This window comes from Chelonia mydas, chromosome 6 (assembly GCF_015237465.2).
Source record: "Chelonia mydas isolate rCheMyd1 chromosome 6, rCheMyd1.pri.v2, whole genome shotgun sequence".
NCBI classification, from domain to species: domain Eukaryota; kingdom Metazoa; phylum Chordata; order Testudines; family Cheloniidae; genus Chelonia; species Chelonia mydas.
In genome coordinates, this window is record NC_051246.2 from 90281017 (window position 1) to 90308978 (window position 27962).

At 46.9% G+C, this 27962-nt stretch overlaps 1 protein-coding gene across 2 annotated transcripts in view; it reads left to right on the forward strand.

Annotated features, from left to right (window-relative positions):
* VSX2 (visual system homeobox 2) overlaps positions 1-24699 on the forward strand; it is a 46067-nt gene extending 21368 nt beyond the window's left edge. The window contains exons 4-5 of one of the 2 annotated variants that reach the window (XM_043549884.1): positions 20556-20736; positions 22189-24699. In XM_043549884.1, the coding sequence (XP_043405819.1) occupies positions 20556-20736; positions 22189-22580 (573 nt within the window). In that variant the 3' untranslated portion in view covers positions 22581-24699. The remainder of the gene's footprint in view (positions 1-20555; positions 20737-22188) is intronic. The other variant, XM_007065285.3, reaches the window with a different exon arrangement.
* Positions 24700-27962: the final 3263 nt, after the last annotated feature.

Sequence of the window (27962 nt, forward strand, 5' to 3'; positions counted from 1 at the left end):
TCAGTAAACGGATGGCTACCATGTTGAGATGTGGGCACACATGTACTCTCTCTCTCTCTCTTTCTGTGACATCACCCTCATGCTGCCATAGTGTCTGTCATCCTGAAGAATGCCAAAGCACTTGCATTCTTCAAAAAAACAACAGTGAAGAGTCCTTGTGGCACCTAAGAGACTAACAAATTTATTTGGGCATAAGCTTTCGTGGGCTAGAACCCACTTCATCAGATGCATGGAGTGGAAAATACAGGAGCAGGTATAAATACATGAAAAGATGGGAATTGCCTTACCAAGTGTGAGGTCAGTCTAATGAGACAATTCAATTAATAGTAGGATACCAAGGGAGGAAAAATAACTTTTGTAGTGATAATGAGAGTGGCCCCTTTCAAACAGTTGTCAAGAAGGTGTAAGTAACAGTTGGGGGAAAATTAGGTTTAGGTTTTTTAATGACCCAACCACTCCCAGTCTTTATTGAGGCCTAATTTGAGGGTGTCCAGTTGGCAAATTAATTCCACTTCTGCAGTTTCACGCTGGAGTCTGGTTTTGAAGTTTTTTTGGTGAAGAATTGCCACTTTTAGGTCTGTTATTGAGTGACCAGGGAGACTGAAGTGTGCATTGTGTTTAGGGACTACTCACCAAAATACGGCCTCCTCTGGAGTGGAACATGACAGCTGTAAACAAAAGGCCTAGAAGTCAGTGCAGATATTCACGGGCTCTGTTTGGCCCCAAGGCTGTAGGTCCCTATGTTACAAAAAGTGCCATGTGAGATTTAATGAGTGAGCCTTTGGTGTAGCCTGATAGCACACTGGTTTTATATCTCCCCCAAAAGTATGCACCTATCATAGCACATTTCTCCCTAGCACCATGCTGAAGCACGGGGGTCAGCATTGACTCAGGAGGGAGAGCACTCCCTGCTGAGTTGCACCACTCCCTGAAGTGCAACACTGGGGCATTTGGGTTAGTACAGAGTCCAAGAGGAGAATAATGCTACAGCATAACCCATACTACTTCCTATGTCTCTTCTTTGGAGGCCTCCTCTCATCTAAATGCTGAGCAGCCCTGACTGCTTAACTTACGATTTCTGATAAGTTGATCGGCAGAGATGGGCCGTATGTTCATGGAGAGAACCCACACAATATGGAAGCAACAGAAAGGTATCTGACTGTGGATAGACTCCAACCGGGCTTGCCTTAGCTTTTCAGGCACTTCTGATGCAACTAGATTATTCCACTGGCCTTCAGGAGATTAGGCCACTTTCTGCTCAGCCTTCATACTTCACTTGTTTCTAGTGGCCCCTCAGGTCAGCTTGGCACATGCAGGACAAGACCAGGCAAAACCCTGTGAAGTGTCATCTTTTGTGTTAATGTAAAATGGATCTTTGGACTTGTCTAGATTAGGATCCATGTGTATGTTTGAAATGTGTTATCTACAATGTTGTATCTAGCACATTTGAAACCCAGTGCTGTATTTTAACATGTGTTCTCTGGCCAAGGTGAACCCTGGACTCCCTCTCTAATCCCTTGTTTGTTTATGTCTCACTTGTGTCCTATCTAAGCCCTTCAGGGCAGGGCCTGGGTCTCACTTGTTTTGTAAAGTTCGCAGCATGCATTGGGGTGCTGTAAAAACAATCAGTAACAACAATGAAGCCCTAAAAGTGGCAAAACTCTTGCTCAGCCTGATCTCCAACCATGGTGAAGTCCACAGCCCAGGGCTCTCCTACTTTACCCTCCATAAGTTTGAAACTGAGCTCCGCCTGCCTGAGCATCCCCACTGAGCGTGGCTACCCTGCAAGGTGAGACAGGGTGTATCAGGTAGCCAGTCCCACACACACTTGGTGCTTTAAAGAAAATTTCCAAAGCCTAGATACCAAACCAGGACTGGATAGGAAATCAGCAGAGTGCGGAGTGTTGGTGTGGTGCACTCTTGTTGATTACCCACGAAGCATGTGTCAAACAAGCAAAGGCACTAGTTCAGCCTGGAGGTGACCAAAGTATGGATTGCTGTGGTCAGGTCCACACTCAAGGGGTAAGGGCCCTGTCTCTTGGCTAAGTTCTGGCTCCATCTTCTGTCTGGGCTCCTGTGAGCAGCGGGGAATCCACCTTAAGGGACCTCAGGTTTCCAGGATTGATCTTGAGCCAGCTGTTTCCTATCCCCATTCCTAGCTCCCTCAGGCACCGGGGTATTAGTATGATAGTATGACTGTGCTTCATGAGGCCAGCAAGAGTGGGGTGGCATCAATATATTGATGGTGTTGTAGCCCACAGTGTCTCACAATCTCCCCTGCAACCTACCATAGGTGATGAACAGGGATGAGCTTGGTGGAGTGACACAGGTGAGAGCCCTGTGGAATACTGCCCATCATTACCCGCAGGGATCTATTCAAGAGGAAAGAGTGAAGCTAGCTGAACGTGATGCCTGCTACCCCTTCTAGACTCCCATAGGTGGGTCAGTAGCATCACATGATGGAAGTGATGAAAGATGCTACCAGATCTAGCAATGTTTTCATGTCCATAAACCTTAATATTACATTAGCTTGTCCACTGTCCATCAATGTCACCAGCACTGTTTCTATGCCACATGCCAGTCTGAAATCAGCCTGGAAGGGTCCAAGGTGTTGTTGGAGGAGAGGAACTAGTGTAGTTAGCTTGCAGCAACCTTGTCAGGGAGGTAACCTTGGAGGGAGAGATTTCAGACCGGTCAGTAGTTGGTAAGATCACTAGCAGCAAATGACAGTTTCTCAAATGAAGGCTAGACAATTGCATGTTTTAAAGTTGCACATAGATTTACCCTCCCCCTCGAGCGGTGTGGATGTGAGTCCAGAGGCAGAGGTAATTGTTACAAATTGCTGAGCCTGGAAGGAAAGGCCCTTGTCCTCCAGTGTGGTGGGAATCCATCTCCTGTGTCAGTGCCGAGTTCCCTTGTGCTGGGTTTAGGCAAGCAGCAGGGACAATGCTAGTCAAGACTTCTATGATCAGCCATGCAGGCCGTGTGCCACCTTTACTGTGCTCGTTTAACTTCATAGCCCTTTTACACCCTCCATAGAAAGTGATGTCACCATAAACAGTGCCAATAATCTTGACATTACATTTGAATAAACAGCAATAAACAGCTTCCTGGTTTATAAACGTGCTGCAGCCTCGTTGAGAAGCCTGGAAGTTTCCAAGCCAGGCCAGGTCTTCCACTCCTGGGCATGTAGGGAGGAGGGCCCGGTACCTATCAGAGAGCAGTATCCGAGCCAAGCCTACAATTGCACCCCTGGCTGGCAATCAAGGCTTGCTAGGGAGTTATCAAGATCCAGTCAAGAATTGCACTATTATAATTAATTGATTTATTGAGCATCAACAGTATGCTTGGTGATGTGCAAAGAGAGAGTCTCTGCCCCAAGGGGTTTGTTTGCAACTTAAATCAGACCCAGACGATGTAGTGGGACACATTTGATGCAAAGGTAGAGGGATCAGTATCGCTGCAGTGGCGTTTTCATTTCAGTGACTTTCATCTCAGTGGATTATCACTGAAAGCACTGGGGTTGCAGGACATTTCAGAGACATGCCAGTCAGAGATGCCAGATTAGACAGGGAGATGTTAGGGACTGAGGTAGATCAGGGAATCATCAGCATAGAGATGACAGATGAGACTATGGGAGCAGCTAAAATCACCCAAGAAAGAGGGTCAAGGGAAAAAAAAACATCCAGCAAAACTCACTAGCTCCTTGGCCATGCTCTTCTGGCCATCAGGTGGGGTTTATTATTCCCTGCTATTTTCTCAGTCAGAGACTTCTCCTTTTTATGAGTTGTTATTCTGTAGTGGAAGGGATCAGGTCTGGTAGCCTGAGAAAGCAGCAGGATGTTTGAGACACGGGTAATATCAGACCTGAAGAAATTTGTGATAAAATGGCCGAACGTTGGTTTATCTGCAGGACAAGGGGAAATTGACTATGAATCAGTGGTGGGAAGAGCTAGAGGACTTCTTAATGCCAGCTATTCATTTCCTCAATCTCAGACTCTCAAACAGTGATGCACACGTGCATCCTAGTGACTATGCAAAATATGTGCTGAGAGACAGAGAGTTTTTGTTGGTTTGTCTGTCTGTCTGTCTATAGGTGTGTACATATTTGCCTGTGGCCATCTAGTGGACATTTCAGGATGCACTTGTTTGTTGGAATAGCATTCCATGCTCAATAAAGTTTACTGAAATATGGTATCAAAGGTGCTGGGCGAGATTTGGTGTTTGTAAGCCGCTCTATCACAGAAACAGTAAGTAAATTAATCAACTTCAAGCCTGAAGATCCAGGGAAGGTCAATGCCTGGATATGTAGTATGAAACTTTAATTAAAAAAGCAAAAAATGGTCTATCCATCTTGCACGGATTGGAGGGGAGATACGCTTACATATTGTCCCCACTCCCCACAAAAAACATGTTGTAATATCCTGTGTTTTGTTTGAGCACATGGACAGAATTAGAAACTAGACATTTTTAAAATTTCTGTTTGCTAATTCTGATTCCCAACCACAAGACTAAGATGAAGGAAATCTCTCTTTAGCAGGCATTGCTTCAGGAGTTCATAGAGTAAACAAACTAATATGATTATTGCAAATGACTAGCGTACATTCTGTCTCATCTCCCTTTGCAAAATGAAAGAATCTTTCTGATACAATTTACTCATAACATCACCATCAACAGTAATAATAAGAATTAGTCATATCAATTGTGGTTAATAGAAGAAGGAAATAGACAAGGATAACTTTGTCAAGCCCTTACAGCGAAACAATTTTACAGTGTATCATAGCTGAGATTTTGCTGTTCTGGGGCAATGGTCACCCCACTGCCAGATGAAATCGTTTCTGAACAATCACATTTTCCAAGATTTCACAGCACAGCCAGATCTGGTGATAAGGCATCACAGGCATAGGTTGGGGGTGGGTGGGTGGGTGATGTTCCAAGAGGTGATATTATGGTTCACAGATTGTGATATCTACTGGAGATAAGTGGTATCACTTTGATGCGTGCAGCTTCTTGTGTCCTATGCTCCGGCGGAGGAAAGGGATCAGCAGCGGGTTCAGAGAACCCGTGCTGTCCTGTTATCTAAAGCAAATTATGGTGATCCAGATGATGGTCACATCTCTCCTTGTTGAGGATGCCATGTGACTTCTCAGTATGTGCTTATTACATAATGATGGCAGGTTTCCAATTGAATAATCCTAGTGCTCCAGGCACAGCAACTAGATAACTCTCTCACACACCTGGGGAGCAGGGTAGTCGACCTCTAAAAACACAGGCTACTTGTCATAAAAATGAGCTCCCTTAGTTGGCAGCAGTAGCAGATCCCTTATCTACTCTGTGGCTCTAGCCACCAGAGGGAACACGTCTGTCTATCATACTTATATGGTTCCCATCACTGTAGAATCTAATCATCTTACAATCTTTAATATATTTATCCTCACAACATCACTGGGAGATAGGAAAGTGCTATTATTCCCATTATACAGATGGGGAACTGAGGCACAGAGAGACTGCAGGTATGTTTACATTTCGCTCTGGAGGTGTAAATTCAAGCTTGAGGAGACATACCCACACAGGCTGTGCTTGAGCTGGCGTGATAAAAATAGAAGCGCGAGTAGTGGGAGTGGTACCTGAGTACCACGTAGTGTCTTGGACAGGTACAAACTCAAGACAGTTAGTCTCTCCCGCTTCTCACACAGCCATGGCTACACCTCTATTTTTAGCACACTAACTCAATCAGAGCTAGTGCAGGTATGTCTCCTTGAGCTGGAATTTAAACCTCCAGTTGGAAGTGCAGACGTACCCCATGTGACTTGCCCAAGGTCACTCAGGAAGTCTGTGCATGCACACACACACCACACTATGCAGTGACCATCTTCTTGTCTCACCGGTACTGCGCAGAGACTGAACCAGCCAATTTGCTGTACTTATGCTTGTGTTGTTGCCTCTTAACCCAGCTAGCGTCTGGCTGGGATTCACAGCTCCAGGTATCAGCTGTTTACCTGCAAAGGGCAGCCTTACATGACAGTGTTGGTTCATCAACAGCAGGGCAGACGACTTTAGACATTTAAACAATAAACACTGAGACTAAGCTGTCTTCAACTGACTTCAGAATCTAACATGTCCTGCTGTGGAAAGCTGTTGTCCTGCAGAAAAGAGTGAATTTGTGTCATTTCCACCAGATCTGTGGAAATGGGCTCAGAGCGCAAGGGGGCTGTTGGTCTCCTGATGCAACTTGGGCCTGCCACACAGGTGGAGGTTCTGAAGGCACTAGACAATGAGAAGACCATTCCGTCTCACATGACATGGACCCCTTCCCCATCCAGTTAATGAAAGACAGGATGTGGGGCTAATGGAGACCAATTATGCCTGGCTGAGGGAGGGACAGCTCCCACTAGCCCTTAAGTGTCAAAATCTTACTCAAGAAATTTGTATTAGGTGTCAAAGATCTTGCCAACTACTGCCCTGTCTCTACCTTCCCCTCCTTAGGAAAAGGGTATTGAGAAGCTTGTGGTGGGTCAGCTTCAACACCCACGTTTCTCTAGTACCTTGGTTCCCAGTGGGGCAATATCAAGGGCACCAGGTGCTGTTTGGTATTTCAGATGCTCCAGAGGAGTACCAGCAGCAACAGCAAGAAACAGTGACTATTGCAGAAGTTGCTCTGGTATGTGGCTGTGGTGAGACAATGGAAGAAGCAGTAACTGACCATAGCAACATACTAAAGAGAGCCAGGAGCAAAAAGGAGTTTCCTGCATTTGCCATCTGCTCATTGCTGAGGGGGTGCGTCCAGATCCAGAGAAGATGTATGCAATTCTGGCTACGCCTAAGCTAGCCAGTGCGCAGACAGTATGAGGTTTGATGGTTTCTGTGAGTTACTTCAGTCAATTTTTGCCCACCTGTACGATGTGTATAAGCCACTCCATCAACCGTCACACAAGGACACTGCCTGGGAGTGGCAGTCACAGCATAATAAGCCTCTGAGCAAGTGAAAGCAATTGTCATGCAGCAATCAGCACTTGGCTACTAAGATGTCAATGAGGATGTAACACTTCAGAGTGATTGAAGTGAGCCAGGACTAGGTTCAGCCCTGCCACAGGAAAGACAGCCTGAAGGTCAAAGTCTCTCTCAGCTAGGAAGCTGCTATAGGCACCGATTAAAAAATAGTGCCAGACTACAGCGCTCACATCCAGGGGATTTGATCTGAATGGCGAGCTGTGATCAGTGCTGATTCAGACCATAAACCTCAGGGTAACATCTTTCCCTTCAATTTGCCCATGACTCCTTTCGAAGTACAGAGATAGGGGTCGAGAGGCATGTGCTGATCATGTGCTGCCTTATTCAAGCCCCTACAGTGGCTTCCTCTTGCTTCCCAAGCTTTTCATCTTTCCTTTCAAACCTCTTCATGACTCCACCCATTTACATCTGTGCTGTTGTCTCTCCCTCCTCTTCCCACTTGCTGTCTGTGCTCCATCCTAGAGTATCTCCTTGCCCTAACCATGGTATCCTCCCACTTTCCTCTTTGCATCTTCTCCCCTGCTTTTCCAAATACTTGGTACTCCCTCTGTCTTCTCAAATGCTGAACAACCTCCCCTTTTCTCATCCACATCCTAAAAGGTAAAAACAACAATAACAAAATCTCTCCTGTTTACTATATCGTCTTGGGCAGTTTTGATTATGGACTTCTTGGGGCAGGCTCTATATTTTCTGTTGTCTCTACAGGGCTGAGCACGCATAATGTGCTCAAATGAAGTAAAAAGGGATCTGAAGTATATATTGCAAACTTATCTCGGGAGTAGCACTGACTCAAGATACTTTGCATTGGTCCAAGACGGACCACCAAATTGAGAGCATTGCAAAAAATCAAAGACATCCTTCAGCAAACAGAAACAAAATCTTGAGAAATTAACTCTGTGCATTTTGAATGTGCCCCTCAGCAAAGTATCTGTAAAATGTAAAAACCGTCAGGTCTTTCAGAGAGGACTCTACTCTTCTTCTCCCTGTGGTGTATGCCTCTGTACATCAGATCAGTACCTAGCTGAAGATGGAAGATGAGATGAAATACTACAAGCACTGAAAGCCATGTTGCAAGCTGGAAGGTCAGAAATAAAAGACAGAGATCCTGACAGCACTAGGGAATACTTGGTATATTGGGAGGAAATCAGGAAGCAAAATAGAGTCTCCTACAAAGGACCCAGAATAGTTCTAGCCAAAGTTATGAGAATGGGGGTGTTGTCAAGAATTCATTCTAGTCACCAAGGCACATAGAAGATGTCTCTGCAAAGACGGAGATGTTATTCTGGCCAGGCAGGAACTCGGACAGCAGGTGCTGTGAGAGACAATGCAATGTGTGATATTTTGCATAATAACGTGAAGGAGCCACTTACGCCACGTGATGTACCCTCAGACCTTTGGAGCAAAGCTAGTATAGACAAATAGCTTAAGTATTCAGAGCAGTTAACTATCACTTTGACTTCAGGGAGCTTGAACCTCCCAGAGACACAGCCTCTCCTATGACTGTGGAGTGTTGCAGTGAGCAGGTTAGCCACCTTTGTGTTTCTAATGTTGTGGCCATTGCTAATGGCTCACGGTTCACAAAGCCATTACTTGGGACGTTTGGGAGAGCAAATACATAACCTCCTTGCCCTATCCCAGTCAGTATAACGGGAAAACCAAGCTAAGGACAAGCTTTTATTAGGTGAAAGCGAAGTGTATGGTATACACATGCAAAGCCTGCCACAAGGGGAGGCACCAAGAGCAGACCTATACAGCAGCTAATGTCTTGATTAAACCTAGATACTGCTCCCAGTGGCCAACAAATTACTGCTGATGCAGATTATGGAAAGAGCTGTAGAACAAAAATGTCAGCACCATCCCAAAGCAAAGGCTACTCTGATCAAGGAGCCATAGAAGAACCGAAGGAAAGGGAAAGGGAAAGTGGAGGCAAGACACCTACCTACAATAAGTGGCTCCACATTTATACATTGTGGTGGTGGCTGCAGAGATGTACTTGCATAACAGCCAATTCCACAGATTTACCAAAAGTGAGGCATCAGGAAAAGCAGAGAAAATAGACAGGGTTCCCACTGTCATAAAGAAAGGGCTTCCCTTGGCCCTGAGTCAACTGAGAAACTGAGCAAAGGAAACCGTAGGCTGGATGTCATGAAACGGTTCCCAAGAACGAGATCTGTTAGGCTGTGGAATCATCTCCCAAGGCCTGGGCCTTTTAAATCTAGAGAAAGCCCTGAGAATAAACTGTAGGGAATAATGACAGGTTTCAGAGTAGCAGCCATGTTAGTCTGTATTTGCAAAAAGAAAAGGAGTACTTGTGGCACCTTAGAGACTAACACGTTTATTTGAGCATAAGCTTTCGTGAGCTACAGCTCACTTCATCGGAAAAACTTCAAAAACAGACTCCAACGAGAGTCTGAATTGGAATTAATTTGCAAACTGGATACAATTAACTTAGGCTTGAATAGAGACTGGGAGTGGATGGGTCATTACACAAAGTAAAACTATTTCCCCATGTTTATTTCCCCTCCTCCACCCCCCCACTGTTCCTCAGATGTTCTTGTCAACTGCTGGAAATGGCCCACCTTGATTATCACTACAAAAGGTGCCACCCCCCTCCCCCGCTCTCCTGCTGGTAATAGCTCATCTTAAGTGATCACTCTCGTTACAGTGTGTATGGTTACACCCATTGTTTCATGTTCTCTATGTATATAAATCTCCCCACTGTATTTTCCACCGAACGCATCCGATGAAGTGAGCTGTAGCTCACAAAAACTTATGCTCAAATAAATTGGTTAGTCTCTAAGGTGCCACAAGTACTCCTTTTCTTTTTGTAGGAAATAAGTCTGCCCTGTCTGACAATGGTGGACTGGATGTGACCTGCTAAGGCTCACAGCCATAGTGTCTTCCACAGTGTTAGAGAATTGATAGGTAACGTCCCATGGGAAGAAAATCTAAGGGATAATGGAGTTCAGGAGAGCTGGCAGTTTCTGAAGGAGACAGTATTAAACGTGCAACTGCAGACTATCCTGATGCAAATGAAAGATAGGAAGGATAGCAAAAGGCCAATATGGAGCCATAAGGAGCTTGTTAATGACCTGAAAAACAAAAAGGAATCCTACAACAAGGGTAGCATATGGATGAATTGCTAAGGATGAGCACAAAAGAATAGCACAAGCATGTAGGGACAAAATCAGAAAGGCTAAGGCACAAAATAAGTTATACTTAGCAAAGGAAATAAAAGGCAGTAAGAAGAGGTTCTTTAAATACATTAGAATTGGCAGATGAAATTCAATTTTGATAAATGCAAAGTAATGCACACTGGAAAACATAATCCCAAATATACATACAAAATGATGGGGTCTAAATTAGCTGTTATCACTCAAGAGAGAGATATTTTGGAGTCATCGTGGATAGTTTCTCTGAAAACTTCAGTTCAGTGTGCAGTGGCAGTCAAAAAAGCAAACAGAATGCTAGGAACCATTAGGAAAGGGATAGAAAATAAAACAGAAAATATCATAATGACTCTATATAAATCGAGGATTGCCCACATCTTGATCACTGCATGCAAATGTGATCGCTCCATCTCAAAAAAAAAAAAAAATTGGAATTGGAAAAGCTTCAGAATAGGGCAACAAAAATGATTAGGGGCATGGAACAGCTTCCATATGAGAAGAGATTAATAAGACTGGGACTTTTCAGCTTGGAAAAGAGATGACTAAGAGGAGATATGATAGAAGTCTATAAAATCATGACTGGTGTGGAGAAACTAAATAAGGAAGTGTTATTTAGTCCTTCTCTTAACACAAGAACTTGCAGTCACCCAATGAAATTAATAAGCAACAGGAAATACAAAAACAAACCAAAGGAAATATGTCTTTACACAATGCATGGTCAACCTATGGGACTCATTGCCAAAAGTAGTGAAGGCCAAAAGGGTTCAAAAAAGAATTAGATAAGTTCATGGAGGATAGGTCCATCAATGGCTATGATGGTCAGGGATGTAACCCCAAACTCTGGGTGTCTTTAAACCTCAAACTGCCAGAAGCTGGGACTGGAGAGCAGGGGATGGATCACTCAATAAATTGCCCTCTTCTGTTAATTCTCCCTGAAGCGTCTGGCACTGGCCACCATCAGAAGGTAGAATACTGGGATAGATAGACCATCTGACCAAGTATGGCCATTCTTATGTAGGAGGAAGAGAAGGATGAAGGAAAATGAAGGTCCTCTACTTAGCTGGGAAGAAGAGCTAATAACTGATGAGATCAAGAAGGCTGAGGTGTTTAATGCTTATTTTGCTCCAGTCTTTACTAAAAGGGTGACCAAAATGATGAGCAGAAATTCAGCACAATTAACATTAACAACAAGGGGAAAGGAATGAAAGCCAAAACAGGAAAATAACAGGTTAAAAACTATTTAGATAAGTTAGATGTATTCACATTGGCAGGGCCTGATGAATTTCATCCCGGGGTAACTAAGGACCTAGCCGAAGCAATCTCAGAACCATTAGCAATTATCTTTGAGAACTCCTGGAGGACAGGTGAGGTCCGAGAGGACTGGACAATGGCAGACATAATACCTATCTTTAAAAAGGGGAACAAAGAGGACCTAGAGAATAATAGACCAGTCAGCCTAACTTTGATACCTGGAAAGATACTGGAACAAATTATTAAACAATCTATTTGAGAGCACCTAAGTGATAATAGGGTTATAAGCAATAACTAGCATGGATTTGTTAAGAACAAATCATGCTAAACCAATATAATTTATTTCTTTGACAAGGTTACTGGCCTAGTGGATTGGAGGGAAGCAGTAGATGTGATATAGCTTGATTTAGTAAGGCTTTTTGACACAGTTCCACATGACATTTTCATAAGCAAACTATAGAAATGTGGTCTATATGAAATTACTGATGTAGGGACACTAGCTGGTTGAAAGACCATACTCAAAGAGTAGTTATCAATGGTTCACTATCAAATTGGAAGGGGGTATCTAGGAGGGGTTATCTACTGGAGTCCCACAGGGGTCTGTCCTGGGTGTGGTACTATTCGATATTTACATTAATGACTTGGATAATAGAGTGGAGAGTGTGCTTATAAAATGTGTGGATGACACCAAGATGGGAGGGGTTGCAAGCACTTTGGAGGACAGGATTAGAATTCAAAGTAGTCTTGACAAATTAGGGAATTGGTCTGAAATCAACAAGTTGGAATTCAATAAAGACAAGCGTACTATACTTAGGAAGGAAAAATCAAATGAACAAATACAAATTGGGGAATAACTGTCTAGGTAGTAGTACTTCAGAAAAGGATCACGGGGGGGTTATAGTGGATCACAAATTGAATATGAATCAACAATATGATGCAGTTGTGAAAAAGTATAATATCATTCTAGGGTGCATTAACAGGCATGTTGTATGTAAGGCATGGGAGGTAATTGTCCTACTCTTCTCAGCACTGGTGCTGTGTCCTATTCTGGGTGCCACGCTTTAGGAAAGATGTGGACAAATTGAAGAGCGTCCAGAGGAGAGCAACAAAAATGACAGCATGTTTAGAAAACCTGATCAAAGAGGAAAGGTTAAAAAAGCTGGTCATGTTGAGTCTTGAGAAAAGACGTCTGAGAGGGGCACTGAGAACAGTCTGCAAATATGCTAAGGGTTGTTATAAAGTGGACAGTGATCAGTTTTTCTCCTTTTCCACTGAACATAGGACAAGAAGCAATGGACTTAATCGACAGCAAGGGAGATTTAGGTTAGATGTTAGGAAAGTCTTTCTAACAATAAGGATAGTTAAGTTCTGGAATAGGCTTCTGAGGGAGGCTGTGGAATCCTTATCACTGGAGGTTTTTAAGAACAGGTTGGACAAACACCTGTCAGGGATGGGCTAGGTTTACTTGATCAAAGTCGGAGAGAAGGCTTTGGATTCTTTGACCATGGGATGGTGTTCCATGAAGGAGGAGTGCTGGGCAGAGACGGGCTCCATCTTACGAAGAGAGGGAAGAGCATCTTTGCCAGCAGGCTGGCTAACCTAGTGAGGAGGGCTTTAAACTAGGTTCACCGGGGGAAGGAGACCAAAGCCCTGAGGTAAGTGGGAAAGCGGGATACCGGGAGGAAGCACAGGCAGGAATGTCTGTGAGGGGAGGGCTCCTGCCTCATACTGGGAATGAGGGGCGATCAACAGGTTATCTCAAGTGCTTATATACAAATGCACAAAGCCTTGGAAACAAGCAGGGAGAACTGGAGGTCCTGGTGATGTCAAGGAACTATGACGTGATTGGAATAACAGAGACTTGGTGGGATAACTCACATGACTGGAGTACAGTCATGGATGGTTATAAACTGTTCAGGAAGGACAGGCAGGGCAGAAAAGGTGGGGGAGTAGCACTGTATGTAAGGGAGCAGTATGACTGCTCAGAGCTCCGGTACGAAACTGTGGAAAAACCTGAGTGTCTCTGGATTAAGTTTAGAAGTGTGTGCAACAAGAGTGATGTAGTGGTGGGAGTCTGCTATAGACCACCGGACCAGGGGGATGAGGTGGATGAGGCTTTCTTCCGGCAACTCACGGAAGCTACTAGATCGCATGCCCTGATTCTCATGGGTGACTTTAATTTTCCTGATATCTGCTGGGAGAGCAATACAGCGGTGCATAGACAATCCAGGAAGTTTTTGGAAAGCGTAGGGGACAATTTCCTGGTGCAAGTGCTAGGGGAGCCAACTAGGGGGGGCGCTTTTCTTGACCTGCTGCTCACAAACCGGGTAGAATTAGTGGGGGAAGCAAAAGTAGATGGGAATCTGGGAGGCAGTGACCATGAGTTGGTTGAGTTCAGGATCCTGACGCAGGGAAGAAAGGTAAGCAGCAGGATACGGACCCTGGACTTCAGGAAAGCAGACTTTGACTCCCTCAGGGAACAGATGGCCAGGATCCCCTGGGGGACTAACATGAAGGGGAAGGGAGTCCAGGAGAGCTGGCTGTATTTCAAGGAATCCCTGTTGAGGTTACAGGGACAAACCATCCCGATGAGTCGAAAGAATAGTAAATATGGCAGGCGACCGGCTTGGCTTAATGGTGAAATCCTAGCGGATCTTAAACATAAAAAAGAAGCTTACAAGAAGTGGAAGGTTGGACATATGACCAGGGAAGAGTATAAAAATATTGCTCGGGCATGTAGGAAAGATATCAGGAGGGCCAAATCGCACCTGGAGCTGCAGCTAGCAAGAGATGTCAAGAGTAACAAGAAGGGTTTCTTCAGGTATGTTGGCAACAAGAAGAAAGCCAAGGAAAGTGTGGGCCCCTTACTGAATGAGGGAGGCAACCTAGTGACAGAGGATATGGAAAAAGCTAATGTACTCAATGCTTTTTTTGCCTCTGTTTTCACTAACAAGGTCAGCTCCCAGACTGCTGTGCTGGGCATCACAAAATGGGGAAGAGATGGCCAGCCCTCTGTAGAGATAGAGGTGGTTAGGGACTATTTAGAAAAGCTGGACGTGCACAAGTCCATGGGGCCGGACGAGTTGCATCCGAGAGTGCTGAAGGAATTGGCGGCTGTGATTGCAGAGCCCTTGGCCATTATCTTTGAAAACTCGTGGCGAACGGGGGAAGTCCCGGATGACTGGAAAAAGGCTAATGTAGTGCCCATCTTTAAAAAAGGGAAGAAGGAGGATCCTGGGAACTACAGGCCAGTCAGCCTCACCTCAGTCCCTGGAAAAATCATGGAGCAGGTCCTCAAAGAATCAATCCTGAAGCACTTAGAGGAGAGGAAAGTGATCAGGAACAGTCAGCATGGATTCACCAAGGGAAGGTCATGCCTGACTAATCTAATCGCCTTTTATGATGAGATTACTGGTTCTGTGGATGAAGGGAAAGCAGTGGATGTATTGTTTCTTGACTTTAGCAAAGCTTTTGACACGGTCTCCCACAGCATTCTTGTCAGCAAGTTAAGGAAGTATGGGCTGGATGAATGCACTATAAGGTGGGTAGAAAGCTGGCTAGATTGTCGGGCTCAACGGGTAGTGATCAATGGCTCCATGTCTAGTTGGCAGCCGGTGTCAAGTGGAGTGCCCCAGGGGTCGGTCCTGGGGCCCGTTTTGTTCAATATCTTCATAAATGATCTGGAGGATGGTGTGGATTGCACACTCAGCAAATTTGCGGATGATACTAAACTGGGAGGAGTGGTAGATACGCTGGAGGGGAGGGATAGGATACAGAAGGACCTAGACAAATTGGAGGATTGGGCCAAAAGAAATCTGATGAGGTTCAATAAGGATAAGTGCAGGGTCCTGCACTTAGGACGGAAGAACCCAATGCACCGCTACAGACTAGGGACCGAATGGCTAGGCAGCAGTTCTGCGGAAAAGGACCTAGGGGTGACAGTGGACGAGAAGCTGGATATGAGTCAGCAGTGTGCCCTTGTTGCCAAGAAGGCCAATGGCATTTTGGGATGTATAAGTAGGGGCATAGCGAGCAGATCGAGGGACGTGATCGTTCCCCTCTATTCGACACTGGTGAGGCCTCATCTGGAGTACTGTGTCCAGTTTTGGGCCCCACACTACAAGAAGGATGTGGATAAATTGGAGAGAGTCCAGCGAAGGGCAACAAAAATGATTAGGGGTCTAGAGCACATGACTTATGAGGAGAGGCTGAGGGAGCTGGGATTGTTTAGTCTGCAGAAGAGAAGAATGAGGGGGGATTTGATAGCTGCTTTCAACTACCTGAAAGGGGGTTCCAAAGAGGATGGCTCTAGACTGTTCTCAATGGTAGCAGATGACAGAACGAGGAGTAATGGTCTCAAGTTGCAATGGGGGAGGTTTAGATTGGATATTAGGAAAAACTTTTTCACTAAGAGGGTGGTGAAACACTGGAATGCGTTACCTAGGGAGGTGGTAGAATCTCCTTCCTTAGAGGTTTTTAAGGTCAGGCTTGACAAAGCCCTGGCTGGGATGATTTAACTGGGACTTGGTCCTGCTTTGAGCAGGGGGTTGGACTAGATGACCTTCTGGGGTCCCTTCCAACCCTGATATTCTATGATTCTATGATTCTATGATCCTGCCTGAGTGTAGGGGGATGGACTTGATGACCTCTCAAGGTCCCTTCCAGCCCTACATTTCTGTGATTCTGTGTGTTGAGGTCTAAGGCATTAATTGTGGCAGCGATGCCGAGCTTGAGTCTGATCTCATTAACCCTAGTTTTAAACTCCATTGGTCTCACTGGAGTTCTGCTTGATTTATGAGTGTAAGTGAGAGCAGAATCTGGCTCTTTGGGTCAATACTAGAGCTGATCAAACCTCTGGCTCTTTGGGTCAATACCAAAGCTGATCAAATCCCAGAATTTCCATTCTACACGATACTCTGACATTCCAAAATTTCTTTACATCCCAACTAAAAACAAAAAATTGAAGATTCCCATTAAAAAAAAGAATCTGAGAAAAATGCCATGCTGGAAGTGTCAGAACAACCTCATCAAACTGCTTTGTTTCAAATTTATCATTTTGACTTTTATATTATATTTATATATTATATTTATGATATAACATGACTTTTATATTTATAAATTATAATATATAATAGTCAAAACAAAGCCAAAATGAGGTGCTTTGATCTTATTGCTCTTAAGCTCTTTGATAATTTTTCATCAAAAATTTTGACCGAATTGACAGTTCTCATGAAACATTTTGATCTCACTGACATAGAAAATTGTTTGCCACCTGGCAGTCTGTTGCTGTTGTTTCTACATTTGCTTCCTCTCCTCTGCTGTGAAAAAGATAGTAAGTATGTTGAGTTTCAATGCATAGAGCCACCTAGTGGACATTACAGATGCAGTTACATGAAAGAGCTGGGGAAAGGTGTGGTATGGGAGAGGTGTGTGAGTAATGGTGTGCATCTGACACACATGTGAGTGAGAGAAGTTCACAAGACTGTGTGTCCCAGGGGAGGAGCAGCAGGAAGTGTGGGGGAGGGAAATGAAGTACTGAGGGGAAAAAGAAAAAGAAAGTGAAGGGTGATAAAATCCAGGGGTTGGGAAAGGTGTATGTACAAGAAAGAGAGAAGGGCGGGGGGGGGGGGGGAGGGGGGGGAGAAGGGGGAAGAGTTAGGGGCTATCCATAAATTGTTACACATTTTTTGGTGATTTTCAATACCTACCCCTTTGTAACACTGAAACAAACATTTAAAATTAACAACCCACCCACCCCTAATGGATTAATTTATGGACAGCCCTTTATGTACAGTAGATGCACTTTAAAAGTCACAGTGAATCCCCCATGTCCCATATCTATCTCACAGGGGGAAATGTATGGCCAGCTCGGCTGTCGCTGTGTGATAATTGTTGACAAATGCCAAGATAATCTTGGTGCTCAGCTACTGCAGGGCTGAGCATCTTAGGAATTGTTTACAGGGGTTTAATTATTTGCAGTCAGCTTCCCACAGAATTTGCAGCGCCCAAGGTGTTTCTAATAGGATATCAAGGGAAGAACATGGGACTTCTGTAGATAGGGAGATAACTGTATCTATTTATCCAAGGTAAAATTGGCAAGCTCGGTCGCTTGGTGTGGGGGTGGAGGTGGAGGCCTTTTGATGGCAACTGCTGTATGGGTCAGAGGTGTTGTTACCAGTGATATTCAAAGCTGGTCAGTTAGAAAGGACTGGTACCATTTGCACTGCTGCCTCAGAGTCAGGAAGCTCACAGGAGAAATGAACAAAGCAGTTCCTGAGCAAGAATTTCTCTACCTCCTGACTGATAAAGAGCCCTCCAGGAAGGAGGGCACAGGTGAATCCTGGAGAGTGCTTGCTAAGGGATCTATGAGTTCAGAACCATTAACAGTCCAGAAATAAAATAGCAGCAGAATGAAAATGCAAAGAATATGGGTCTTAAATGTGCAAGGAAGCTATTTACATTACTCTTTTGTGAGGCAGTCAGTGGTGGTGAGCTCTCTGACTCCATTCCCTGCAGTGCCTGCTACTGGGAGAGACTGGGATGAGAGTAGCTGAGAGGTTCACCTGCCATTCCCTACAGTAGTGGTTTTCAACCTTTTTCCATTTGTGGAGCCCTAAAAAATTTCGAACGGAAGTGCAGGCCCCTTTGGAAATCTTAGACACAGGCTGCAGACCACAGGTTGAAAACCACTGCCCTTCAGCAATTCCTGCCTGGAGAGGCTGGGGCTAAAGCCACTGGCAACTCCCCTACAGCTAGTGCCTTGGTCCATTTCCTGCTGCCCCCTGCTGGGAGAGAGAGGACTGGAGTAACTGTGCTACTGTCCCATACCCTACCCAGCTCTTGGTAGAGCTGGTGGTACTGGCAGGAGCAGCACTAGCCGTTCCGCCAGGCAGGGCAGAAAACATTTTTGGTGCCACCCCCTCCCTGCGAGTCCCTGAGCAGAAAAAAAGCCAAGTTCCTCTCCCCACCAAAAAATCCCCCAGCAGAGCAGCACAGTGGTGCAGCACCCCCTGGAAGCTGGCGCCCCTGCTTCCCCGCCCCAGGGTACAGAAGTAACTGCTGGTGCCCTACTCTATCCCCAACAGTACCTACTTCTGAGAAAGGCCGGAAGTGGAGTAGTTGGGAGCTTCCCCACGGGGGTGCTCCCGCCTCTTTCCCCCCACAGAGCTCCCTGCTGCGAGAGGCTGGCACCACACTTTCTCCATAACCTGGGTTGCTCCCCACAGCCATTGTAGGGTCTGCCCAGACTCATTCATTTCAAATCGGCAAGCGCGCTGACAAAACAAACCTGTCAGCTGCAGCCCCACAGCCCCCACCTATGAGCCAGCCCTCCCCCTCTAAGTGCTCCCTCGCTGCTGGAGGGGCGCGTCAGGAGTTCATTCCAGAATTTCTCTCCCCAGCCCAGCCCTGGGGGAACCCACTTCCCAGCCTCGGGCCCCCAGCTGGAGCGGTGAGCACTGCTCCCCTCCGGCTCATGGCAGTGGAGGCATCAGAGGGTTAAGTTGTCAGCTCTGTAATGTTAAACAGGTGTCAAAGGCGCCTCCATATATCTGCAGATTGAAATCAAATTCTTTGCAGTATAAAAAGATAAATTACCCAGGCGATTCCCGCCTCATCCCACTCATCAGGCCAGCGCCAGACGGCAAGCAATTTTTTTTTTTAATGTGCTAACGACCTAATCAAGCAATCAAGTTGGAGAAGATTGCGGAGTGACCCCGAGCATCCATCTGCCAGCGAGACCCCGCCATTCATTTCCACTCTGCCATGTACTTCCCTGGAAAGAAAAAAAAAATTCCTAAACAAATTAACACCCAATTTTCCGTGAGTCTAATTAGTTAAATGAGGAGGTGGTTGGGGTGTCCTCAGGGAGGGAGGGGCTGCCTCGCAGAGAGGCGAATGGTAACTCCATGGCATTAATTAGCGCGGGTCAATGGCCTGGTTCCCAGGGGACCAGCTGCTTTAATTTCCCGTGATATTTCAGTGCCTGAGGCCCATCGATTCAAACTGAAATTAACTTATTTTTCAATCAGGCCCGGGCTGCCCCTGGGGCTGACTCTTCCTTTGCCGCCTTCTGAATAGACCTCGAGCAATTTTTCATCTAAAGCTGATGCCTCTCCACTGCGGGAAGGGAGGGAATGAGGGGAGGGTGGGGGGAGAGCGAGACAAGAGGAATGGAAATCGGAGTGAGAACACTAATAGATTTCTGTGAGCGCCCCCCCACACCTTGATGCCACCCGAGTCTCTGCTCACTGTCCCCTGGGTCACAGCCCAGAGATTATTCTGCCAATTTTCTGAGAAGATGAGGGCCTTTTCAAATGGGGAATTCAGGGCAAGCTGTGGCGATCGCCCCCCCACCCCACACACACACCCTCAGCACACACCACTCTGGGCCAGCCATCCCCACAGACACTGCTGCACACAGCCTCTCTCTGCAGCTCAGCCACTCAGTAAATAATGAAAGAGAAAATCCCAGGCACCCGAGCCAAAAGCCACTAGCGAGAGACACTGCAATGGGAAATTAATTACATCCTGCAGCAAGGGATGGGACTTGCACTGAAGCTTGGCTCCTGCGAGGGTGGGGAAAAGACACAGTCTACTGGAGGGGCGCAGGAGGGGAGGAAAGCCACAGCTGCTCCAAAAGAGAACATGTATTGCCCCCCTGGGGTACACATGGCAGCCCCTGCACAGCCACTCAGGGGAGAGGTGTAGCTGCTCCTGAGGCATCTCCATGTCCCGTAGAAGGGCGCTCTTCACCCTCTCCGAGAGATTGAGGGATATTGGCAGAGCTGTGTATAGAGCGTCCCATCATTGGCGTACCAAGGGGACCTGAGGGGCATCAGCAGAGCAGCAGGTGGAAGCTTGCCCATTTCTGGCCTGCACTATGCCCTGTCCATTCAGCAAGGTAAGGCCTGTGCTTTTGTCAGGAATAAAGGTGACTAAAGTCTCTCGCAACATTTTTAATAAATCTCTCTTGTTTTGGCTTGTGATGCCTGAGGGGGACATACGCCCTCACACAGATATCCACAAGCACTTGTCCATGCACGCGCACACACAGAATCCCAAGCTAACTAAGGGGGCAGCGACAATTCACCGGGCCTCAGTAAACTGCTCTGCTCATTGCAGGTTTGGTTCCAGAATCGGCGAGCCAAGTGGCGGAAGCGGGAGAAGTGCTGGGGCAGGAGCAGCGTGATGGCAGAATATGGGCTCTATGGCGCAATGGTACGTCACTCCATCCCGCTACCAGAGTCTATCCTCAAATCCGCCAAGGACGGCATCATGGAGTCCTGCGCCCCTTGGCTCCTGGGTAAGAGACCAGCACCCTACCTGGGCACAGGCAGTGTTCTAGGGAGTGACATGTTGAAATAGGGAAACTTAGAGTAACACTGGAAGTTACACTCACACTTTCCCCATACCTGAGAGCACAAGCACATTGCCTTTTATATTAGGGCCTGACCACTGGGCCCTGGGGTGGGGCTGCAAGCCCTGGGTCCTGATTTGAGGGGCAAGGATATTAGCCCCTTGGCCCAGGGGTGGGGTAAGGTATCAGTCCTCGGGTCCAGACTCCTGGGGTGGGGGCTATCAGCCCTGAGCCCAGACTCCTGTGGCATGAGGTGGGGGTACCATCCCCTTGGCCCAGGTTCCTGTGGCATGGGCGTCAACATCCACTGTACTCAAGAGCCATGGCAGGTTCGGTTCCCTGCTACACAGCAAGAAGTTGTCTGGGTCTGACTCCTGCAGCCCTTGAGGGGCCCCTTGTGTGATGCTTTGCTGTGTGGGGGGGGGGCAACTTTGTTGTTCCTGTGATGAACCAAGTGTCCTCCTGAGTCCTCTTTTTGGGAGGAAGGGAGGAACTGGTATCCTCCCACAGTTCCCTGCAGCTGAAGGCAGTCTAATTCCTGCCTGCCGTCTTCTGGGGGGTCGGGGGCTGTGTGGATGTGGAAGTAGCAGATTCCCTTTCACATTCCTGCTCTTTGCTTCCTGTTTTCTGATCTCTCAGGCTCATTCTGCCAAAAAGCTCATTTCTGGCCTCTTAGAAATGCGCTGCCCTGTCCTTCTGTCTGTGTGAAGTTGGGAGCGAGAGAAGTGGAGGGGTAGGCTGTGTGAGAGGGAGGAGAATAGGCAAAGGGACACCTCTCATCAGCCCTGTGGGTGAGAGAATAGCCAGATTCCCCTCCTGCTACCTGGCTCCAGTAATAGGGTGCTGTACAAAAGCGCCCCCCTGCCCCATTATCTTGTCATGCTAGTTGGGTACCTTCACTGTTTGCTAGTGCCAGGGAGCCCATTCTGTTTGATCCCTCCTGCCCCGGTCCTGCAGCCACACCCCTAACTTCTGGGGCAGGAAATCCCTGGCTCTCCATGATGTTTAGACTGTGCCTCCTGAAGTGGCATCAGACTTTGGCACATTTGTCCACTTCTCAGGACTGGCCCTTGAGGAGCACAGGGATCTGTCCCCTCCCACCACCCTGCTCTCCCTTAGGTGTGGCCTATCTCAGTTCTGGCCAAGTTCCATGCCTGTTGCCTCAGGCCTGGTTCCTCCCTTATGTTTGGCCTGTTCAGAGCACAGAGTTGGCACAAGCTCCCCCCTCTGGTCTGTCCTGGGCTCCCCCTCAGTGCTGGCCTGTCTCTAGAAGAGAACTGGCCTGAGTTCTCCCTCATGCAGGGCCCAAAGCAATGGGCCCTCTGTGTGACTGCTGTTTGAAGCAAGGGTTTCTGCTTTTCCTTAATTCTGGCCTCTCTTTATCTTTGCTGTTTTCAGTTCAAGATGGCTTTCCCATGCCCAGGCGCTTTTCTAAACCCGAATACCAACAATTCTTTTTAGGGATGCACAAAAAGTCTCTGGAGGCAGCAGCTGAGGTGGGAAGGAAGCCGGAGGCGGAACGCCAGGCCCTGCCCAAGCTCGACAAGAGCAGCAAGGAAGAGAGGGCCCCGGATCCCAAAACCACCATTTCCCAGGAGGAACTGAGAGAGAACAGCATTGCTGCCCTCAGGGCCAAAGCTCAGGAGCATAGCACCAAAGTCCTGGGGACCGTCCCTGGGGACCCCCCCACCCCAGCCAGGAAGCCAGAGAAAGAGGAGGAGGCAGTGGCAGAGGATGAGAGACAAATGGAGAAATCAAACTCATCACAAGAGGAGGAGAAGCAGATCTAGAGGGAAAGAGATGATGGAAACCAGCCCCCAAAGACTGTCTCCTCTGGGGGGCAGCAGCCTCCTCTCAGACTGACAGGGCCCCTCCGACAGCCCCTGCACAGGGAGTGAGGCCCCACATGGTCTCTGTGCATTTCAGGAAGCCACAGGCTCAGGCCAAGCTCTGACTGTCAGGTGTGTCCAGAGACTGTTCCCCTCAGGAGCATTCCTGCCCCTCCACTGTCCCTGCCCTCAGGACTATTCCTGCCACACTGCCCCCTTCTTTCTGAGGGATCAGGAATTATCAGCATCTTCTTCTGAGAGGAGACTGGGGCTAACTGAGCCTCTGGGTCCCTCTGTACCAGCCTGAGAACCAGCTTTGTGTCTCTCCTGTCCTGATCCAACATACCCAGTCTCAGAGCGAGTCTCTGTCCCAGTCCCACCCATTCCCATGTCAGAGCAACTCTTTCTCCCTGGTCCAGTCTCCCCCACCCCAACCCTGAGAGCGAGTCTATCCTCTGCTGCATTCCCACCTGCCCAGAGCAGCATGAACTCCATCTCCCAAAGAATGTGCTTCTCCCCAGTGTGTTTATGGACCTGGCCATTGGCACCCAAGAACCTGGTGTGGGTGGGGCTGCCCCACTGCCCTCACAGGGACCATTTTACTCTTTCTCTGGCCTAAAGCACTGCGGGACAAATCCATGGAAGTGTTTGCGTAAAACAGTGAGTCTATTTAAATGGTGGTTTGTATATTCCATGTGTGTCTTTCCTGACTGAGTCGTGGAGTGTCCGAGGGGCACTGTGAGACGGGGAGGGTGGTGTGCTGAACAGCTGACTTTGGTCTCGGTTTTCCAGTAAGAAGCCAAGGGGATGGGGAAGAGCAGGCTTAACTTCCAGGAGCTGATCCCTACAACCTCAGGTACCCAAGACCCATTCCTTCCCTTTGGGAGTATCCCAAGTCCTGCACCTGTCTTCCCCTTATAGGCGTGCCGAAGACTCATAACCCACTCAGGTACCAGGTTCCTGCCCTCAGCCATCCTGAACACATACTACACCTGACATCATGCTTAACAGGTATCCAGGATCTCACGGGTACCCAAGTGTTGCTCCCAGCTTCACCCCTTACTGGTAAATGAGACCCGGCTCCTCCCCGCATAGATACCTGGCACTTGGCTCCACCCTCCTCAGCTGCTGAGGCCAGGCTCCGCCCCAATGCTGCACCCTCCTCCATGCACTGTATCATTTTAGCTGTAATCTAGGCTGCCTCAAACTGCTCCCTAGAAATGTTTGGTCAGCACATTCCGCTCCCCAGCAGAAACTGCTGAGGTTTACTCATATGGATTAGTAACAGAGAGTCCTCGCTGCAGGCATGCCCTGGGTCCAGCCTGTTTCCACAAAGCTTATTCTCAGAGACTTGGCTATGGCCCCCAGAACAGCAGGGCATCCCAAGAGAGTGAGAGGCCTGCAGGTTCTGCCGAATCTCAGTGTGGAGTGGGTCAAATATTGGGGGAGAAATATTCACTGAATAAACGGTTCTATATCAAACAATGTTTGCCAAATTAGGTATTTATTGAGTTATACTCCACCAGCTCTGTCTCTGAGTTTCAAAGGGAGCTCCAGCCGCATCCACGGATATGCAGGCATGCTCATAAAAGCTCTGAGGTGTACATATGCCTCACACACAGACCCCCCACATGAATACACACAGGCCCTGTCACTAACAACCAACAAAACCCACTAGCCAGACATCACAGCTCCAAGATAACATTCCCCTTCTATCCTGTTGAGGAGCCACCCTCCATGAAGGCTCTAGGACAATGAATTACACCTGTCCTTTCTGTCCTGCTTTCAGCTGTGAGCTGCTTTTCCCCAGAGCTACTGTTTTTATTCTGTCAAAGGTTGATCCTTCCCTTCCATGCAGCCTCTGTTTGTCTTTGTCCCCAATTTGTTTGACGTGTTAGACTATAGCCCATGGTGTGTAAATACTGTACATACAGTGAGAAAAAAATTCGGTATTGAGGTGTTTGAGGTATGGAACTGTAACAACTTCTAGTAATTCAGAACCTGTGAGTTATGTGCCATTTTCTGTAAAGATATAAACAAGAATAAAACTAAACTAAAGCTAGCAACAAGCTTGGAGGAATCATCATCTTTTGGAGTAAGGGGGCCTGGATGGAAGGCAGATGGCCCAGCAGTTTGGGCATATGTGTAGAGTGTGCATGTGTACTTGCATGTGTGTGTGTGGGGGGGGGGGAAGGCACGCACATGCACACAAATAAAGGAGGGATATATGTTACCCCCACATCTGTGTGAAAGTTGTTTCCACCTGCTCTTAAGACAAACAGTGGAATAAAATAAAAACATGGAGCAGCCCAAAGAATTTGCTTTGTGCCAGAGCCAATGGAACCTAAAAATGTTCAACTTCTGTTCACAACCCACCATTTCCAATGTGGTGCCAAATGTGGTCCAATGAATTCTCAGTTTTGTAATGTTTAGAGAGGGAGCTGGGCCTCCCAACAAGCGACTAGCACATTTCAAGCAGCACCAAATAAGGGTGACATGGCATTGGTCATGGTCATCCCTGCATCATATTGCAGCAAGAGAGGTGCTCAGGGGACACATTTACAATTCTCTCCCCAAATGCCACACACCATCTTACACTCAAAGGCCAAAATGCAAGGCAGATATTTCCTGGGCATCATGTAGGATGTATGGAAGCTTGGGGGCCTCCTGGGAAGGGGGCTAGTGGCGTATGTTCTAAGGCTTCATATTTCAAGATTTACTTAGCGCTGCTTCTAATACCCTGCGTGTACACACATGCCCCACACACAGGATTTCACTTCTCACACCGCATACACATCCCACTTCAGCCACATACACTGTGTCTCACCCACAAGCATTTACACCTTGCACACACCCATGGTCACACCTCACAGACACAGATTGCACATACCTGTACTTACACACTTTACACTCCCTGGCACAGGCACAGTTCTGCTTTGCATATCCATGCACCACACATACGCCCTGCAGACATGAACACACTTTACGCACCAACACAATGCCATGCTTACACTTTGCACACATCCACGACTCATCTGCAGGTCACACTTGTTCACACTTCACTTAAGTGTACACAACACACTTGGCACACATGCCATTCAATTTAATAGTACTGTATTGATATGACGAGCTTTAGGAGCATTGCCAAAGTAGCAAACATACCAGGTATCTTGTAGAGATAGCTACAGGCTGGTTTAGATGGGGAGTCACAACTGCACATGGAACCAGAAGCCCTATTCTGCAGCATTCTCAATAAAAAGGTATGGTAACTGGCCATGACAATCTATCCATGGAGTCAAGGCAGCGTCCTTCCTCCCTGAGAAAACCATTGGCCATAGCTTAATTATCCTTCATTGTTCATTCACCAATGTAAAAAATACACAATGGGGGAGACATGTGCCTCTTTTATAAAAAAAGGTTGGTGACACTTTGGTCTCAATCTGGCACCCAGGACTGAACCTTCCACTGCTACAAAAACTTCCATTGCTATTGGGGTTGTTGGGGAGGGGGGAACATATGACCCCATTAAATCAATTTACCAAGTTAGGTGTAGGGTAAAAGACAACTGCATGCAAATAGAGGCCTTCAACTGAGAAAGGCGCAAGAGGGCACATGCGGGGGGTCTGTCTCACACGCAGAGCTTGTCATGCCAACAAAGTATTACTGAACTGAAACGGAAATTGCAAGTTTGGACTTTTACTTCAGCCCACTCTTTCCAGCACACACTTCAGTGACCTATGAATCCTACTGGAGCAATCCCTTGACCCAGCTGTTCCAGTGTACTACTCAGAGATAAAGCCACCACTGGGGCTAGAGAACACACACTGCACCTCAGGAAGAGGTGATGCAAAGATGTCTTTAAATGCAAAGCTCCCCAAGTCTGGACACCAAGCCAGTCCCTCAGTGTAACTGAAAGTAGCCTGAAACATGCACTAAATTTCACCAGGCTGTAGGAAAGCCCTAGCCATGGGGAGAAAAGGGACTGAAAGCTTTATTACCTAATATATAAGTCACTGAAACTCACTGATTTTAAAAAAAACAATCCCACACTAGCTGATACCTAGTCACAGTGAAATGTGCCAAACTTACGCAGACTCTTACCAAATACTGAATCCGTGACCAAAAGCAAGCGAGAGACGCTCTGCGACTGGAGACACAAATGAAGAGAGGAACAGCTATGCAGAGAAAAGATTGAAATAAAGACATTTTTAGTCCTGTGTCCAAACTCCAAGGGTGTGAGAGACAGGCTCTTCAAACTATCAGAAATACTTAAAGACATTCCATTAAATGGCAATAAAGAAAAACTGGGTAACCCTGTGTATCCAATGCACTGGCCCTGGCCCTGTCTTGGCATGAAAAGAAAGTGATGCAGAGATGACACCAGGCATCTGCTTCAGGAACTGACAAAAATGACAGTGAATGCATGGGGAACCAAATGTGCCATGAAGCCCAGTCACAGAATCATAGATGGGTAGGACTGGAAGGGACCTCAGTAGGTCATCTACTTTAGTCCCCTGCAGGATTAAGTAATAACTAGCCCATCCCTGACAGCTGTTTGTCTAACCTGCTCTTAAAAAGCTCTTAAAGACAGAGATTCCACAACCTCCCTAGGCAATTTATTCCAGTGCTTAACGACCCTGACAGGAAGTTTGTTTAATGACCAACCTAAACCACCCTTGCTGCAATTTAAGCCCATTGCTTCTTGTCCTATCCTCAGAGGTTAACGAGAACAATTTTTCACCCGCCTCCTTGTAACAACCTTCAAAACTGTTATCATGTAATCCGTCCTCCCCAGCCGCGTTCAGTCTGCTCTTCTCCAGACTAAACAAACACAATTTTTTAAATCTTTCCTCTTAGTCTTAAATCATGTTTTCTAGACCTTTAATCGTTTTTGTTGCTCTTCTCTGGACTTTCTCCAGTCTCTCCATATCTTTCCTGAAATGTGGCACCCAGAACTGGACACAATATTCCAGCCGAGGCCTTATCAGCAAAGTACTTGCTGTGTTGTCTCTGTTTCTGATGGCAAGCGCTGGGTTCTGTCTCTGTCACTCTGGCAAAGCTTGCATGATGCATTATGCCATTGTCATCAAATTACACCTCACCAACAATGCACATAGCCCACTCCCCGACAAACCTCCTGTGTCTAATCTCCAGGCACCTATAGCTGTAATTCACTGGTGAGGGTATATCCTACATCCGCAACATACAGAGGATGTAAGCCTAATACAGGCACCAGTTACAGAGTCTGATTCTTTACCGCTTCAGCTCTGGAGGTCCCTGGTATGAGCCAAGATGGCGGCTATCATCCATCCACCTCCCTGCTTGCCTGTGTCTCCTTCATGG